Source organism: Gavialis gangeticus, unplaced genomic scaffold, assembly GCF_001723915.1.
Source record: "Gavialis gangeticus isolate Ggan-Ray unplaced genomic scaffold, GavGan_comp1, whole genome shotgun sequence".
In the NCBI taxonomy this organism is placed as follows: Eukaryota; Metazoa; Chordata; order Crocodylia; family Gavialidae; genus Gavialis; species Gavialis gangeticus.
In genome coordinates, this window is record NW_017729032.1 from 258,594,140 (window position 1) to 258,612,984 (window position 18,845).

Sequence of the window (18,845 nt, forward strand, 5' to 3'; positions counted from 1 at the left end):
GTCTGCCCTCGGGAATGAGACAAACGTAACTCCTTTTATATATACGTGTGTGTGTGTGTGTGTGTGTGTGTATGTGTGTGTGTGTGTGTGTGTGTGTGTGTGAGTGAATGGGTGTGTACCGTTGTGTTTGGGTGCGAATGGTGCCTGCGAGGGGGGTGTGAAAAGGCGTCAATGAGCGTGTTTCGGTCTGGTGGAACGGGTGTGCACGCGCGCGTGTGTTGTGTGACTGGGGGGCGTGAATGGGTACACGCGCGCGTGTGAATGGATGCGTGAATGAACGTACGTGTTTGTGGTTTTGTGTGCGCCTGCGCGAGTGGTTTGTGTATGTGAAGGGGCGCACGGGCTTGTGATGGGGGGAAGAGGTGTGAATGGGGGGGTGCGTGTGTGAATACAGGGGCATGATGGCACGTTTGCGTGTGCGTCTGTGGGGTGCATGCGAGGATGGGCGTGCGTGTGCATGTTTGTGGGAACGGTTTGTGTGTCCATGGAGGTGCATGCGTGAAAAGTGTGTGAATGGGAGTGCCTGTGTATGTGTGTGTGAATGGCAGTACGTGCGCATGTGAATGGTGCGTGTGTCTGAGTGTGTGTGAATGTTTTATGGGTGTGAATGGGAGTGTGCGTGTGAATGGGGAGATGTGAATAGATGTATGGGTCTGCATGTTTGTGTGTATGTATGCATGGCTGTTGGTGTGTGTCTGAATGGGCCTCCCTGTTTTTGAATGGGGAATGTGTGTGGATGTGTGTGCATGCATATGTATATGAGTGCATGTTTGTGTGTGCATGTACGGAATGGGGATGCGTGTGCATGCGTGTGAATGGGCGCAGGTGTGAGTGGGTGTACGTGCACGTTTGTTGGTATCCATGTGAATGGTTCAATGTGTACATGGGTGTGCGTTTGTGTGAATGGGTGTGCGTGTATTTGAGTGGTTTTGTGTGTGCATGCTTTGTGTGGCTGGATGCCCGTACGTGAGAGAAGTGCGTGTGACTGGTGACGTGTGTGAATGAGGGGTGTGAATAGGTGTGTGTATTTGTGTGAAGGTGTACGTGTTTGTGTATGAATGAGAATGAGGCTCAGTGGGGGTGCGAGTGTGGGAAAGGTGCGTGTGAACGGGCGTGTATACAGGCGTTTGAGTGGGGCTCTTTGAATAGGGGAATGTGTGTGTATAAATAGTGTATATGTGAGAATGGGTGTGCGTGTTTGCGTGTGTGGGAATGGGTGTGCGCTTCTGCGTGTGGGAACGAGGGTGTGTGTAAATGGGGGGGCATGTGTGAATGGGCGTGCGTGCATGGAGGGGTGAATAGGGGTGCACCTGTAAGGGGTGTGTGAATAGGGAATGCGTGTGTGCGGGGGCGTCAATGGGAGTGCGTGTGTGTTTGGGGGTGACAGTGGGGTGCATCTGTGTGGGGAGTATGAGTGGGGGGTGCACGTGTGCGTGGGTGACTATGGGTGCGTATCCGTGTGAACGTGCACGGGCGTGTGAATGGGTGCACATGCTTGAACGTGCGCGCGCCCCGGGATGGCGGTGACGTCACGACACGTCACAACAGAACTCGACATTCTGGCGCTCCGGCGCCCCAGTCCTCCGCCTGCGTGCCAATTCCGCGGGGGGCGGGCGAGGAGTGGAACAGCCCCCCGCAAGCCAGCGGGGCCCGCGAGCTGTGAGGTGATTGGTGCAAGAGTATGGTGTACGGAGTGCGTGATTGGTTGCTTCCCCGTGGGGGCGGAGCTAAACGAGCTGTGCAAAGAGGCGATTGGCGGAGCTCGTTGCCGCGGTGACGGCGCGGTGGCCGGGTCGGAGCAGCGCCTTGGAGGCCCTGGGCAGGGGGAGGCTGGAGATGGCGGAGGAGGGCGGCGGCGGCGAGCGGCGTGGCGGGGAGGGGGCGGAGGCGGCGGTGGAGCGGGGCCCGGGCGCAGCCTATCACATGTTCGTGACGATGGAGGATCTGCTGGAGAAACTGAAGCTGCTTGACTACGAGGAGGAGGCGCTGCGGCGCCACAACATGCGGCCCCTTTCCAGGTGACCCTTGACCCGGAAGCCGCTGCCGGCGCGGGGCAGAGGGGGCGCTAACCAGGGGCTACATGCCTCCTCGCCTGTGACGTCACCCGGGGGGGGGTCTACCTGCAGGGGGCGTGGCTTGCTGCCGGGGTGGGGCGTGACTTACGGTCGGAGGTGTGGCTTGCTACGGCCCAGCGCCCCGCCTCTGAGGGGGGAGTCCTAGATCCTTCCACAGGTGTCCCAGGGGCCAAAGTAGCTGGCCGGCAGCCACACCTGAGCACTCTCCCTGGCCCTAGTCTGTTCACCTCTCTGGGCAGCATTTTACTGGGCAGCAGGCACTTGCTCCTTGAACTTGTTCACAGTCCAGTGGGCACTGGCTGGTGCTAGGTTTGCCAGCCCTCCAGGACTGCCCTGGAGCCTCCAGAAATTAGATCTAAATCTCCAGGAGACTGCTGAGAGTCACCTGGGAGGTCAATGACAGGGCATTCATTAAAATAAATATTTATTAAATGTTGAATCTGATTTTTACAGTTGTCCAGTGGGTTTTTAAAATGTAATAGGAACATTGCATTTGCCTTCCTGACATGAAGCCATTCGTGTCATTACATCGTGTTATGAAACCTGGAATAGATTTAAACAGAGTTGGTAACCTTCGCTGGTATGACCCCCTCAGCCCGCTCATTTGGCACAGCAGCTTTTGCTCCTGTCCCCGTTCTGCGTTGTAGTTGTCCCACAGGTTCAGCTGGTGCATGCCCAGTAGCCCCCTCTGTTAGCAGTGGGGGATAACCCTTGTCCCATGGGCATAAGGCCCACATTTCTCAGATAGGCCTGAACCTCCCTGGCCTCTGCCCCTCAGCTCTGGCTCTTGGCCCCATGGCCTCAGCCTATGCTGCTTCAGGCTATTGTCCCTTGCCGAAGTCAAGATCGCAGCATGCTGGGCACTCTGCTTTGTGGCCTTCAAACACACCCTCACAATCACTCCTAGTCCTCTGGTCGTTATCAGATTCCTAACAGAAACACAAAGGCCCACTGGGTAACAGTCCTTAACAAAAATGTTACCTGGCACAGGCACACTCCTGATATAGCAGCTCCCCTGCCTCTTCTAGTGGCTTCTTTCCTTGTGACTCTGGGTTCCCCATATCAAGCAGCAGAGTTCCTTGTTCCTCAACAGTCAGGGCCAGGGTGCCCCATTCTGCCCAGGAGGCAAGCTCATATACTGGCCAGCTTATCTCTGCTGCTCAGCTTGGGTGCAGGGGTTTCTCTTTATCTCCTAGGGCAGGGATGGCCAATTATTTTGGGCTGAGGGCCACTTACTGAGTTTTGGCAAGCTATTGAGGACCATATGACAGGCAGCCAGGGGCAGATAAATATTAATTTTCTAAATTTTTTAGGGGCCCTGCGGGCTGGAAAGAATGGCCTGACAAGCCAAATCCGGCCCACAGGCTGCATTTTGACCACCCCTCTCCTAGGGCCTCTGTGAGAGGTGAGTCTGCAGTCTGAGGCAGCTGCTTGTCATTCAGCAGTGTCCCTACCTATTTGCAGCCTTTAGCTTACTCCTGGCCTAGTGCAGCTTCTGTGAAGCCTGTTGCTAGACAGCTGGATCCCCAAGGGACTCGCAGTTCTGTTCTAGTGGCTGCCTTCTCAGTACAGCTTATTGTTGCGGGTACCAGTCTTTCTCAGCCTTGCAGCCTCTAGACTGAACACTTCTCCCCTGCTAGTCTCGGGGATCTAAGCTCCTAGTTCCTCCTTGGACTTGGGTTCCCATTTCTGAGTCCTTGCCTCTCCAGGCTACAAAAGTCCTGTTCTTAAACGGCTTGCAGGTTTTCCTTGTCCTTCAGCCCTTTCCCAGTAGTGGAACTGGCTATTCCTGTTACAGTGGAGATTTTGGTTTTAAGATTCAAACCCCTGACCTCATCAGTTAAGATGGAAGTGATTAGTGTACACAGAGACCTTCAGATGTTTTGCATAAAAATCAAGGAAGTTAAAACAGATAATGAGAGGAAGTTAGTGGTATTAGTCTGAAGTCAGGCAGAAGGCAGGGTGAAGATGCACTTTAATTGAATCAGAGATGCATACACTTTCATTAGTTTTTATGATGAATGAGTTATATAGTGTCTGATGAAGTGAGCTCTTGTTCATGAAAGCTTATGCTTCTCTGATTCAGTCAAAGTATACAGTGGATGTTGTCATATTCAAGGAAGAAGAGAGTGGGATGGGGGGTAGGGAGAGAAAGGCATAGATTGAACAAGCCTTCCAGACCTTTTCTTTTTACTCCCCAAAGGATTAAAAAAATATCAGTGCAGTCTGTTTTGGAAAATATTTCACAGATCACTTTTAAAAACCAAATCCCAGCTCTTGATGTCACTTACCATCATGCTTCTTGCAAAAGTCTGAGGTTTGTCACATTGCAACTTTCCCCTAGAGTATAAAATATGTTTATTTTTATCATCATCTTATTGATATTGATGATAATGATGATGATAATAATAATAGGCTTGAGGACAAACTGGTTGGGATGTCTCACTACAGCTCCCAAGGCCTGAATTTAGGTTATTCCAGACTTGTCCCAAAAGGCAAGCCTCAGTCATCCCAGACATAAAGTAGTACTTTGTTATATGATCTGGGGAGTTAAAGGCAGCCAGACACAATGCTAGCCAATCAGCCCCTGGTGTGCTGTTGACTTACAGAAGCTAGCAACACCATAAGCTTGGAAAGTCTTTTTTTTTTATCTCTAGGAAAAGGAATGAAAGCCAAAGAGTATGGGCAGATGTTCAGTTTGAGGTCCCAAAATTTCCACGGCCAGGAAAACAATCCAGACTCCCTAACTGGAGAGCTAGAGTCACAAGCTCTCTGGTCAGGAGGTGATAGAGGGCTGCTCCTTGGTTTCCCACACTCCAAGGGGATCCCAGCCATTGACAGCCTGCCCTTTCCCTTGCTGGGAAGGTAGACAGGCTGTCAAAAGATCAGCTGTCAGCTGCTGAAAAGCCAAAGACTAGTGTTGGCTGCATCACATGACAGGTTCCCACTGCTGTGTCACGCAAATACGGTAGTGATGAAGTTGGAGTAAAAATCCCCATTAAGACAGGCCTGGATAGTCCTGGTCAAATGCCTTTCTGCCAGCTTAAATTCTACCCCAGGATCTTTTAAATAGGCACATTATTGAAGAGTTTTAGTTTTACTTGAGTGGAGCTGAATATTTATAAACTCCTTAGGTTACTGTTGGCCCATCAGTTACATTTTGGCCACCCTTGAAAAATGACCTGTCTAATCTGCATCCAGAAATAAATCTCTGTAGAGAGGCCAGGAGGGCTGTTGCCTGTATAGGCTTAGAGCGTTGGTGCTGCCCTGATAGTCCAGGAAATATTTGAGAAGCAAGGGTTTTTTAATGCTATTTTTATTGGATCAACTTTGTGGTTGAAAGAGATGTTAGACTTGTTTTAGGGTATAAAATAGCCTTCTTTGGATCCCTCTGGTTTTTTTCCCCCCCAAACCTTGTCTAACATCTCTGCCAACTATACAGTTGGTCCAAGAAAAAAGACCACCCCATACCCTTGTGCCATCTGTATAGGCACATTTTCATAATAAAGGGCCTTTCAAAATACTTTAAAGCCTCTAACAAGGGAAGTTGCAGAAATATTCAGGGCCCTTTTTTTGGTACAAGGATGATGTTGGGTTTGATATGGTTATAACATACTAAGGCCCTGAATGTGCTAAGGCTTCTGCATGTGGGTAACTTCACCAAAAGTAACCTGTTTGAATTCAGTAAGAATTCAAGGGGTTAATTGTGGGAGTATATGTTTGCAAGATTGATACCAGGGACTGTATATCTTTTTGAATGTCTTGCATTTTATCTTTTAATAAGCTTTTTTTACACATCTGTAAAGTCCCTTTAGGTATCTTTGAGAGGAATGTAGGATTTAAAAATTACTTACCATTTGGTATGTCACCTTAATGGGCTTCTGTATACAATCTGAAATAGGTTCCCTGCCAGATTTTTTTTATTATGTGTGGAAATGCATTGATAGTGATACTTTCTTTGCTTATTTTTCCTATAACATTATTATTATTATTAGCCTTTATGTACAGCCATTTATTAGAACTTATAGTTATTTTTATTTTCCATTTGACTGCTACCACAGAGGGGGGTATCTGAGTTTTTTTCCCCTTATAGTTCCCTTTAATATTGTTCTATGTCCAGCGTATTTACTGTTTCAATGTGTTTTGTATAAATTTCAATGTGTTGTGTATAAGTTTTGATACACTGTGTTAAGTGTAGGTTTTCAATGTAAATTTTGTAATGACAAATAACTTCTATATCAGAAATGTATACTTTAAATGAAAGAAGTCCTGGATACTTGGAAGTAATGCAGTGTTGCAGATGGAATGCCTAACTCATTTTTTACTGCTTTAAAAATGTTACAGGTGTTACGCAGTTTAGATGGCATTTTAATTAGTTTCAATTATTGCACAGCTCCCTCACTACTCGATGATGTTTTGGCATTGTAGGGCCTGGTGCTACATTCAAAATGGAAGTCACTGGAAACAGAATGAGCCTCATATCTTTTAGGAGCCTTAGGGTGACTTAGAAGAGTGACTAGGTTCAGTTTGGATAAGCTAACCCAGCTGCTGATAACTAAACTGCATCAGCGAGGGGCTGAGAGTCCAAGTCTGATTAGTTCCTAGAAGCTCCAACACCACATTTTATGTCAGGGCTGTCTAACTTCCCAGCAGCCCCTGGGTAGTACACTGTGCCAGTCATATGCTACAAGTGTGGGCCTCTGTGATTCTCACCCCCTCCCCTGACATGGGCCCTCCACCTGGTGCAACTGTGGGAGAGGAGACTGCAGGGGTTCTTGGGCCACATGTGGCCTATAGGCCACCAGTTATACAGCACTGGTTTATATTACCATACTGCACTTGTTGGCTCATCGTTTCATAGTTTCATCGTTGTAAGGGGCTGGAAGGGACTTTACAGATGATCAGGTCCAGCCCCCCTGCACTTGGGCAGGAAAGACTGCTGGGATGAGATGATCCCAGCAAGATGGGCATCAAGACACTTTTTGAAGATCACCAGGGGAAATAACTACCACCTTTAGGGGGAGCCTGTTCTAAACCCTGGGCACTTGACTTTTAAAGTTTTTCCTTATGTCTAGCCTGAAGTGATCTTCAATCAATTTGTGCCCATTATTTTTTGTCCTCCCTGGGGGGCTTTCGTGAATAGATGCTCTTGCCCAAGCCCTGATATACACCCCTGATATACTTATAGGCTCCCACCAAGTCCTCTCTGAGTCTTCCCTTCTCCAGACTGAGCAGTCCCAAGTCTTTCAGCCTCTCCTCATATGATCTGGTCTTTATCATTCACTCTGCAGGAGACATTAATTATATGTAGTAATTTTAGGTCTGTATGGATTCACCCTATATTCATGTATTCCATAGATAGCGTGAGCCAGAGGTGTAGCTGATAAGATTTGCTCCCAGGTTGCAAACGCCAGTAGCACTGTGCAAGTCACTGTGCCAACAGAGTGTGGCAACATGGAATTTGGTGGCGCTGAGCTGACCCTGATCCCCACCTGCTTCCCTGGCACTCCCTTTAACTTAGTGCCTGGGGCTTGTGCCCCAGTGGCCCACCACAAGTTACACAGCTGCTATGAGCTTTGGTTCAAAGCTTTTGTATTAGCTCATGGCTGAATATTGTGAAGCTACTTTGAGAGAATGAGCATTTTAAGGGACTTGTTAAGAGGAGCCTGCCTATACTGTGTTGCCCTCTAGTGGAGAGGTCAGAGAATGATGTTTCCCCTATTTTGACCAGGCATTACTTCGCATTGCCTACAAACCCTGGTGAGCAGTTCTATATGTTTTGTGTGCTTGCTGCATGGCTGATTACTAAAGCAGGACATCCCTTCGAGCAGCCACAAGAATATGATGACCCCAATGCAACAATATCAAGCATACTCTCAGCGCTGCGATCGTTTGTAAGTGCTGAACATATTTTTGTCTTCCTAAAGGTGCTTTGGGCATGCATATAAACTTCTGAGATGACAGTAATTGCTGCTTTTATCTCCATAATCACATTTCCTTTTTTATCTCAGCACATTTCCAAGGGTTTGACTTTTTTCCTCCTTTTATCGCTTAAGTTTCCTACCATGAAAGATAACGAGAATCTTATAAAGATTGTTTTTACTAATTCTCTTTAGGGAACTGCAAAAAATGGTTTCATTGTATAGTATGTTACCTCTTCACCTCTATTATCATTACCCATTCTAAAGCTTAGTATACTTTCTGTGAAATGGATTAAATCAGTACTAACTGAAATGCAAGTGACATTTTGGAAATACTCTGCTATATACAAATTAAAGATTTTTTTTTAATCCTGTACAAATGCTAATATTCCCACTGCCATTCAAGACAACAATAACATTTCTAGTATTGTGAATGACTTGGCATTGGCTCTGTATTTTGAATTAATTTTTTTATTAAGAAATAAAAGGCATAAACTGTTACTTCATTGTAACGTGTAAGGTGCCGTCCTGTGGAAGACTAAGAAAGGAGCATCTCTTTGGAGTGCTAGGGAGGCCTTTCCATAAAGCAGTGACTTTCCATAAAGTTACAAGATGCACATCTGTTTTCTCTGTGTAACATACAAATATTACCAGGAACAAATGAATCAGCAGTGAACAGACACTATTTCTCATGCCATGCCTGATTTTCTGCTTCAACTGTTTGTACCTTATCATTTTCTCTTTGTCTTTTCTTGGCCATTCTCTTCCCTCAGTCCTCTTTATTCTCTCTCTCTTCCTACTATAGCTACCCTTTCAGTGGCCCTTCCTGGACCTTCATCTCTCATCTGCCATTTTTGGTTTTTTCCATCCTCCTTACATGACTGGAAATGTTAGAACTAAAATATGGATAACAGTTTCCAGGATTTTCATGTGCTGTGAACCCTCTGGTGTTAGTGAAGAAAATGCTGTTACCTCTCTGAAAGAAAGTGTGATCAATGGGCAGCAGTTAATATTATATCACTTTGTTTTAGGGGAGGTCAGTGGATTTTCCTCCTTCAAAATTAAAGGCAGGTTCTGGAGAACAAGCTTGTTATGTCCTTGACTGTTTAGCTGAAGAAGCCTTGAAATATACTGGCTTTAGCTGGAAAAGGTACAGTATACTTGTACAAATCTTTCTGTAGACCTTGTTTTCAAATGCTAGTCATACAGGATGCCCACCCTATTGTATACAGACATAGCTGTAAATAAAATGTGAAATATTTTGTTTACTGCTTCATTACACTTAAATGATGAATTCACTATGGTTAGGAACAGCAAGACAAGTTAATTCCTAATGCATTACCACACAGTTCAGTGAAATGATACCAGGAATCAGTTTGGGGCATTATTTTTCCTTCTTGATTAACTGGATTTGCTTGTTTCCTTTTGTTTATTTTCTGCTATAGCACAATCATTTACCAGTCAAACCACTGGATACTAATACATAAATCAATGTCCTATCAGACCCTCTCAGTACTAACACATTCCAGTGGAAGTATTCTCCCTTTGGTATCTTGGTGCAAATAGGAAATTTAAACCTTGTAATGGAAAACAGTCCTGTGAGGGAAAACTGGAGGAGAAAAGTGGATGAAGAAGAACTTGCAGGAAAAATGTGTGTGTTTGTTTAGTTGGGCTCTGAAATAGTACAAAGGAAATGAATTGTATGTACCATATTGTTTGTTTACTACTAAAATTGTGTCCATCAGACAAAATTAATCTGTAGGGACTCAATCATTTGTAAGGTTAGTCAGCAATGAGAAACCCTGTCGACCTTAATCCCTGGGTGCTTTCACAGCAAAGACACACCACACCATTTGGCATAGTATTTAATCCTTGCTTTCAGGAATAATCTAAAATGGCTAATTTTTTTCATGTCAGGACTAGCATTTTGTGTGTGCAAAATATTAATTTCCTGTGCTTGCTCTGTCATTGGCTCTAGTCAGCATCATCTCTGCATCTTGTACAAATGTTTGTTTGCTGATAGCTCCTCCGGAGGACATTTATCACATGGTAGTCATTTGCTGTTCATGAATTCTGTAATGCTCTGTGAACATATACGGTGTACCTTGTTTCAGACCAGCATACCCAATGGAAGAGCTGGAAGAAGAAGCAATAGCAGAAGATGATGCAGAATTGACACTTAATAAGCTGGAGGAGGATATTGCAGTAGGTGTTAGTGATTGTTTCTGATTATACCAATATTGATCAATTCTGAGCTTTTTCTTTGTGACCCAAGTAATTTGTTTTTTTCTAATATGTTTTTTTTCTGCTGGTCTCCTCCCCATTTTCTCCTGCTTTTCACTGTGTTAGCTTCTCTTTACTGTTACTTTCTTGTTTTAGTTCAGATTGTAAAGTCTTTGGGGAAGGGCTTCTGTTATTACATGTATTTTAGAGAGTATAAATGATTGTATGGTTTTCATGCTTTGAGAAGAGCCATCAGGAGGTGGCCTGTGACTGTAAAAAAAACAACCAAATAAACAAACAAACAAAACCTTCACAGGACTTACCTACTACAGAACCCAATCCTACGTGCCTCATAGAAACATAGAATAGTAGATTTGGAAGGGACCTCAGGAAGTCATTTGGTCCAACCCCTGCTGCTTAAACCAGGATCACCCCTGCCTAAAACATCCTAGTCAAGTGTTTGTCCAACCTGATCTTAAAAATGTCCAGGGATGGTAATTCCACAGCCTCGCTGAATAACCTGGTGTGATAGTTAACCATCCTCATAAGGAGAAAGGTCATTTTCCTTTCTGCAATTTAAGACCATTGTTCTGTGTCCTATCCCCTGTGGCCATAGAGAATAGTCTATCTCCATCTTCTAGGGTATTTGAAGAGTGTTATCAAATTCTCCCTCAGTCTTCCCTTCTCCAAACTAAAGCCTAGAATTTACAGCCACAGAGAAAGATCAGTCACCATTTTATTTATAATTGCCCTTCAGATATTAAAAGCCTGGTCTCAAACCCCCCCCCTCAGTCTTTTCTTTTCCAGACTAAACAGTTCTAGTCCTTTCAGACTGTTCTCATAAGTCATGCTTTGCAAGCCTCTTTTAATTTTTGTCACTCACAGCTGGATTGCTTTTAATTTGTTCACATCTTTTTTTAAAGTGAAGTGAGTCGCCCAAAACTGGTCACTGTACTCCAGGCCCTAGACTTATAAGTGACCAGTTTTGGGCCCCAGTGGGAGGAATGATAAAGGTGAGCTAAGTCGGGTGTCAAACATCCAGCCTGCAGGTTAGATCCAGCCCACAGAGCCTCATAATTCAGCCCTCAGTGCTATCCTTTTGCTGTGCCAAACTATCGAAGCATGCAGTACCTAGAATGTGTGCCACCCACAGTACTCACTTGGGCTGGATCCTGGGCTGTGCCACCAGTGGCACTGCCTGCGCACTGGGATGTTCACTTGGGTTGAGTTCCAGGCTATGCTGCCCGTGGTACTCTCTTGGGCTGGTGTCCTAGACTGGTCTAGATAGGTGCTGCCTGTGCTGCATCAGGCAAGTGGGTGCTGAGGTTCTGTGGGCCTGATCCAGCCTGTGGAGGGCCCCATGCCATTCATCCAGTCCAGGGAGCCAGGTGAGTTTGACACCCTGACCTAAGTCAGTCGTAAGTTCACTTTCCTCCTGATCTGTCCTAAGACCTTTGGAGGGAAGTACTCTCAGACAGAAAAAGTGAAAATCGTAAATCCTAGGAATCAAAGGTAAAGCTGAGAAGCCGCTCCTTTTGGGTCAACAATGTGCCTGAAGGTGGCAGACATGTCACATGCTCGGACTGGTGTGACTTACATTGGTATGTTTGCTGCTGTAAGTTACATCAATGTCCATAGTTGGAAGATGACCATTTCCTCAAAGTATATAGCCATCTACAGGAAGTGAGCGCCAGTAATAACCTATAGCAGGGGTACTCAATCCCTGGGCTGCGGCCCCATGCCGGGCCATGGCGGGTCGGCTGCCAGTCTGCAGCATGGTTGGCTGCTGGACTGGAAGTCACCATGGACCACATCATTTATCACCCAGAGCCGGGAAGAGAGGTCACAGTTCTTTCCACAGGGCCCGCAGCAGCACAGGATTTGGCCCACCTGCCTGCCCGGGGATGGGAGTATTCTTACATGTCTTCTGACCAGAAATTCTGGCTGCAGTCAGCTGTGACTGCTGGGCTGCGGTTTGCAAGACCGTGGCCACTCCGGGCTGCGGTTTGCCAGGCCACAGCTAAAAACTTTGAGAACCCCTGACCTATAGCATTGAGCAAGCAGCTACCCCAAGGTGAAATTGAGCCTACCTGTACTTGCTATACGGTGAATAAATGGGTGACTTATACTGGGGTATAATTACTTCTGACTGCAAGGGGTAACTTTGTATTTTGGAGAAGATAAGGTGTACGGCGTGGAGCTGTACATTGTGCATTCATGCCACACTTACACCAGTGTAACGGCAGAGTACATTGGTGTATGTGTCATTTGCTCACATTGTGAGAAGGCTCATGTTCCCGAGAACTATGACCAGGTTTTAGAGCGAGAAAGAGAAAACATTGATTTACAGACTGTGCTGGTTGTAGCTATGAGTGACTCTGAACTTAAAGTTCACACAGAAAAAATGCCAGCAAACCAACTTTCTTCTAGTTTAAGCAACCTTAAATACAGCCCTATTAAAGCTATTCAGAATGCACAATCTATAGTCTGTGGCAATCTTCACAGCCATTGGCTGCAAGGTTCCACACTAAAATAAACTATGTGCTCTAACTTGTGTTAGTACAACATTACCTGGCATTTATAACTAAGCAGAGAGACACTTCCTTCAGTGCCTTTTTGGATTTATAAGGATTGATTATTTGTTGATTTGACTAATTCAGGGATTTAAGGCTACTTATTGATTTATTTTTTTAAAAATAGTAATTCAGTTTTAGACATATGCTGCCTTCCTTTCATTTTTGTTTGCTTGTTTTATTTCTTTCAATAGGCAAAAAGGGTCTAAAACCCCCGAGGACCTGGCTGGACATAATCCAGTGAATATAAAACCTGACCACCTTCCTGCAATGAGTCTGTGCTTCCCAGAACTTCCGTTGCTTGCATTGTGGTAGAGGAGGGCCCCGTTGTGCTAGGCACTGTATAAGCAGATAGCAAAAAGACAGTCCCTGAGTGGAGTAGTTTGCAACAGAGCCAGTGGTAGCTGGGTTGTGGATAAGAATCACATTTGCCACTGGTGTGAACCCAGTCAAGCTGTAGTAATTTAATTGTTGGCCTCTCTGCCTTGCAGCTGTTAATAGAATGTGCCACATCATTTATCATCCAGAATGTAATTGGGAAAAACAGAGAGTTGTGATTGTTTTCAAATGGAAAACCTAGTTTTCAGTGTCTACCTTCCAATAGCTGTAATGAAAATCCTAGTCAAAGTTTCATTCTTCATAAGAAGCATGCTACACAAGAGCTGAGTTTCAGTAAATGCCAAATTGTGGTTTTTCAAAACGTGGGAAATATTGCATGTTGTGCTGTGTTTTAAAGGGGTGGAAAGCATCATGGTTTTTGAAAGAAAAGGAATTCAATATTTACTAAGTACATACCCATGCCCTTCCCTTTTAAGGAAGAAGAGTCAGATGGTGAAGAGAACTTTATTGATCTGATTGCTCTGAAGACACAAACTTATAAATCGGTAAGTTTTGTGTTGTTTTTGTTTGCCTGCCAGCATTTTAATAACAGTTGGAAATCTCTACGGCTTAAAAAGGAACCTGTTTACACTGTTTTAATCAAACAGTTGTCATAAACCTGTTTACACTGTTTTAATAAAACAGTTGTCATGAGCAAAGGCTATCACTTTAGCCTGATAAGCATATCATATTTACTCAAATCCAAGATGAGGGTTGTTTCTCGCATTTGACACAGGAAGAAAAGCCTCATCTTGGATTTGAGTACTGGCATGGGGCAGATGGCTGCTGGGCCAGGGCCAGGGCCAGGGCCAGGGCCAGGGCCAGGGCAGCTTGAGGTGGCTGGTATGATAGTGGGTCTGTGCAGTGGGGAGAGCTCAAGGGAGTGAGGGAGTGGGGGAGAGCACAGCATGGGGGTGGGAGAACAGGGGAGATCATGTGATGCAGGGAGGTGGAGCACAGGAGAGAGAGCACAGTGTGGGATGGGGTACGCAGAGCACAGGAGAGCCCATGCAGTTTAGGGGCTGGGGAGACCAGAGTGTGTGGCATTGGGGAGACTGCACAGTGGCAGGGGAGCAACTGTAGCCCCACCCCCAGCCCTGACCCAGGGCTGGGGCTGTGGCCAGAGCTACTCCTATCTGGTTGGGGTTATGGCTGAAACCAGAGCAGCTGCATAGGGTAAGCGACAGGAGTGGTGGGGTCAAGTGGTCGGGGGAAGGAGGCAAATGACAGAGGGGACAGGGAGAAGGGGGATAGGTGTTAAGGGGGGTACAGGCATCAGGGTGGGATAAGGGGAGGTCAGGCCACTTGCCTCCCCTGCTGCTGCTTTCCTTGTCACTTATGCCCCAGCCCCTGCTTTCTCAGCTATGGGAGTCAGAGATGGGGAGTGGGGGGAGGGCAAATTTAAGATGACCCCCCATAATTAGGTTTTATAACTCAAAAATTATAACAGACTTACAATTTTTGAGCTATAGAATCTAATTATTGGGGGGTTGTTTTGTATTTGGATAAAGGCAGTAATACAATCTAAACTTGAAAAGTTGAGAGAGAAACTTAAAAAAAGCAAATGCACCTGGTTTCTAAACTGTTGCTGCTGGAAAACTGAAGAATCAGCTTGCAAAATTGAACATGGAAAATACACATTATTTATTTGTTTGGGTTTTTTTAGATTGTGGCTCAAATAGTGTTCTGGCTCTTATTTTATCTGGAATATGTATTATTAACTCATTTTCTATAGTTAATACAATCTGAAAAGATGTTCTAATTCCTCTTACTCATAAGCTGCTTGCAAATGTGAAAAAAAGCCACACGCTTTACCTGAAGAAGCAGCCTGTTAGTTCAATCCAGCTCTGCAACATCTGTATAGATCGGGTGCTTCAGCGGGGCTCTTTGGTGGTTTTATCTAATAGCTGATTCAGTCAGCTATTAGATAAAAAGGCCCAAAAAACCCCACTAAAGCGCCCAATCTATACAGATGCTGCAGAGCTGGGTCGAAATAACACTATGCCTCTTCTGGGCATGTGCTGGTATTGGCATGGGAGCACACTGAGTTTGTGGGTGTGAGGGGACTGTGGGGGGTGGGGGGCAGTTTGTTTGTTTTCATATCTGCAAGCAACCGTAGAGTCAGAAAAAGAAGGAATGAATCATAAAGTAATATAGATTAAATAATGCTTCAGAAGACTAAAATCTAATATTTTTTCCATTTTTTTTCTATGCTGTAAGGCAGCAGTGCTCCAACTTTTTGTCTTCAGGTCTTGATGGGCAGTGCTTGGTCCTTCTGCAGGCTTCGTCTAGGCAGTGGACCCAATCAGGGGCCTTGGTTTTGCACAGCAGGGCCCAATCCGGCTGTATGAATTGGGGCCAGGGGCAACCCAGCCCCACTTCAGCTGCATGGGGAAAGGTGGCTTGGCTCTGTCCTGACCCAGCCTGGTGGCAGGGGAAGGTGGTGACCCAGCCCCAATCTAGCCCTACAAGAAGGGGAGGGGGCATGGCCCACCCCAGCTTGACCAGATGGAGGGACGGAGGTGTGTCCCGGCTCTGCAAGGGGAGAAGGGGGCATGGCCCACCCCCAAACCCCAGCTGTACAGTGGGAGGGGGCATGGCTCAGCCCTGTGGGGATAAAGGAGTGCAGCCCAGCCCCAACCCAGCCGTGTGGAGGGAAGGGGATGTGGTCTCACCCAGATCTGGCCATGTGTGGGGATCCTTGCACGGGGCTTGGGATTTTGGCAGTGGGGAGGAGTGGCAGTATTGACTACCACTGCTCCCCCACTGCCAAAATTCCTGACCCAGGGGGAGCCCGCAAGCAAGATTCCAAGGCTCTGAGGACTGGAGGTTGAGCAGCACTGATCTAAGGCTAATCCATTGTAACTTAGATCACCTAGAAATTGTACTTTTTCCCCCCTCTAAAAATGTGTGCATTTAGGACATGAACAACTCCACAAAGCAAGAAGAGATTTTAGAGTCCACGACAGATGCAGCAGAGTGGAACCTGGAAGTGGAACGTGTTCTTCCACAGCTGAAAGTTACAATTAGAACTGACAATAAGGTGAACCAGGGGGTGGATTTGTGCGTTGGTATGCTTTGACTTAAATGAGTCAGATCAGCAGTTTGTAGTTTATCATCTTCCGTTTTTATTTCTCCCAATCTTTTACATGACATGGGTTCCAGTGAGGCATTTTTTTACTGAATTTGAACTTTTCTCACTCGCTTGCCCCTGCAATAAAACTCAGTAGCAGAATTACTTATTTTAATGTTTCTTCTAATTTATATAATAATTAGCACTGCACTAATTGCACAACGCTTTAATGAACTGCTGATATGTACTTGCAATGGAAGCTTTTTAAAATATGGAAAGCGCTTTTCAAATCAAACCATTAATTTAGCTTCTAAAAAAAGATCTACTTGGGACAGCATAAAGAAACATAATAGCTTAGCACATGGCTCTTCTTTTGGGTGTTTTTTATGGTCAACCACATGGAAGACCTCATTCGGATCTGCAGGGCTGCAGCGGATGCTGTGCGCTGTTGGCACAGCCCACAGCATATGGTCTTGGGGGGCACTTCTACTCCAAGAGCATATTTGTATTGCAGTCTCTAGTGCAATGTTCAGGATACCTCATCTAGCTGTAAATAGGGTGGCTCAAGTACCAGAAACCATTTAGCTACGGAAACCTGGAATTAAGCATGGGCTAATTCACATTGTGCTGCCATGGCTAAATGGTTCCCAGAACCCAAACTAGGTAGTTTGGGTATGTGCAGTACACTGATTTCTGTGTAGACATACCCTAAGTTTGGACCATGTTAATTAGTCTCTTGGTTAAATAGCAAGGACAGTGTGTTGTTGGCTCCCTAGTATAGGGAAATTAACGCTAACGCTTTGTGTTGAAGTTTTATTAAAGCCAGTTAGTGGGAGAAACTAAACTAGAATGCTTGATCTCAATTCCATGCTCCATATACTACATTGTAAATGAAAGGGTATGACATAGTGGCTGCCTCTCCTGCTGCCACATGATGGAGGAGGCCCCAGGAGGCCACATGCTGCTGGTGCAGACCATGTGGTTGGGGTGGGGGGGCCAGATGCCACCTGCCGGGGTTATAAGGAACCACATGCCACCTACAGGGCTGCAGGAGGTTGCGTGCCATAGACACAGCCCTCAGTATGTCCCTTACAGCATATAGCCCAGGGACCACACAACAACACCACCTGCAGCCTCTAGCTTCAGGGAAGTTGTACAACACTGCTTTAGTGCACTGGAAGTAGGTCTGCCTCCTGTTCTGGCCTTTTTCACACAGCATAGAGAAAGCACCACACATCACCTTGTGCATGATTTCCCAAGTTGTGTGCCCATACAGGGAAGGTTAACTGATTATTAACACAGCCCATTATAAAATGAATTGTGTGTGCATATCTAAAGTATGTTTTTAAGCGACAGAGTCCAGCAAATCATCACAAACCTTCACCAATCAACAAAAGACAAACCTGTAACCTTAGGTCTCCTGCCAAGTTTCAGTTCTTTACTGCCTGCCCTGACACAAAATAGACGTTCTGTACCCACCCTTTGCCTAATTCCTGAACAGATTACAGGTAGCAGGCTGCACATGCTTCACAGCTGCTGGGCCTGTGATCTGTGCTTCTTTCTCCCTGCCACATGTAGGCTCCAGTCCAGCGAGGCATTTAAGCACATGCTTAATTTTAAGCAGGTAAATGTTCTCATGGAAGTGATACTTGTGCTTAATGGTAAGCATGTGTTTAAGCATCCTTCAAGAATCAGCCATGGTATGGTGTGGGAAATTTTAGAGAAGAGTAATATTATATATTGTATTTTTCCTATATCCTAATATAATGTGCATATAATCCAGCAAATGTAATATAGATTTATTCCCTGCATTCCAAGATAAGGGAGCTGGGTAGCCTTGCTTGCTCATTTCCTTTCTCTGTCTTTATATGGCTAGGAATGGGGAGAGCTAATGATTCAAATGCTACTGCATCTTTGGATGTGTTATGTGTGCTTTTTCTCTGCCTGAGACCTACCACAACTAATGAAGCAGTAATCGATATTTGTGCCTGGAAGCCCCAGCAAAGTGTTCTGTATCAGAAGTGCTTTTATAAAGATCCTGGCCTCAGTCCCATCAGTGAGGATGTTCAGTGTTTGGTTTTGAATTCAAATGTCACAGTGTGATCTTCATGAGTTTGATAAATCATGTCACCATAAAGCAATGCCCTCAGAGTAGGAATATAGCTGCAAAACTGCACACGGCAACAGTTTACAGCACCAGATATGAACAGGATTGCGTGTAGGCATCTCTTTGTATATCCTTTTTCATTTACAGTATTATTTAAATGTATAATTTAGTAATTTAATTTGACTTTTTTATGTATTTTAGGACTGGCGAATCCACATAGATCAAATGCATCAACACAAAGATGGAATTGAATCTGCTTTAAAAGAAACTAGGGTATGCCTTGTACCTGCAGGATACTCTATTGATCGCTTAGCATTTCAGCTCCTCTTTAATTATATATTGACTGCTAAGCTCTCCATTACAGGTTTCCCTTGCTTTCTGCAGTACATATGTTCCTGGAAAACTGCACATAACTTGAATCCGCATAAAGGGAACCCACTTTACAATGTAACAAATAGGGATACATTCAAAGACCTCAACTGTACCCACAGTCGT

The 18,845-nt window shown here is 45.4% G+C and overlaps 1 protein-coding gene across 1 annotated transcript in view; it reads left to right on the forward strand.

The window, feature by feature from the left end:
* Window positions 1-1,821: 1,821 nt before the first annotated feature.
* The window catches only part of IFT57 (intraflagellar transport 57), a 32,172-nt gene continuing 15,148 nt past the window's right edge, over window positions 1,822-18,845 (forward strand). Inside the window, exons 1-7 of the mRNA XM_019525778.1 lie at window positions 1,822-2,018; window positions 7,807-7,969; window positions 9,028-9,146; window positions 10,111-10,201; window positions 13,608-13,676; window positions 16,091-16,213; window positions 18,552-18,623. Of these exons, the coding sequence (XP_019381323.1) occupies window positions 1,837-2,018; window positions 7,807-7,969; window positions 9,028-9,146; window positions 10,111-10,201; window positions 13,608-13,676; window positions 16,091-16,213; window positions 18,552-18,623 (819 nt within the window). The 5' untranslated portion in view covers window positions 1,822-1,836. The remainder of the gene's footprint in view (window positions 2,019-7,806; window positions 7,970-9,027; window positions 9,147-10,110; window positions 10,202-13,607; window positions 13,677-16,090; window positions 16,214-18,551; window positions 18,624-18,845) is intronic.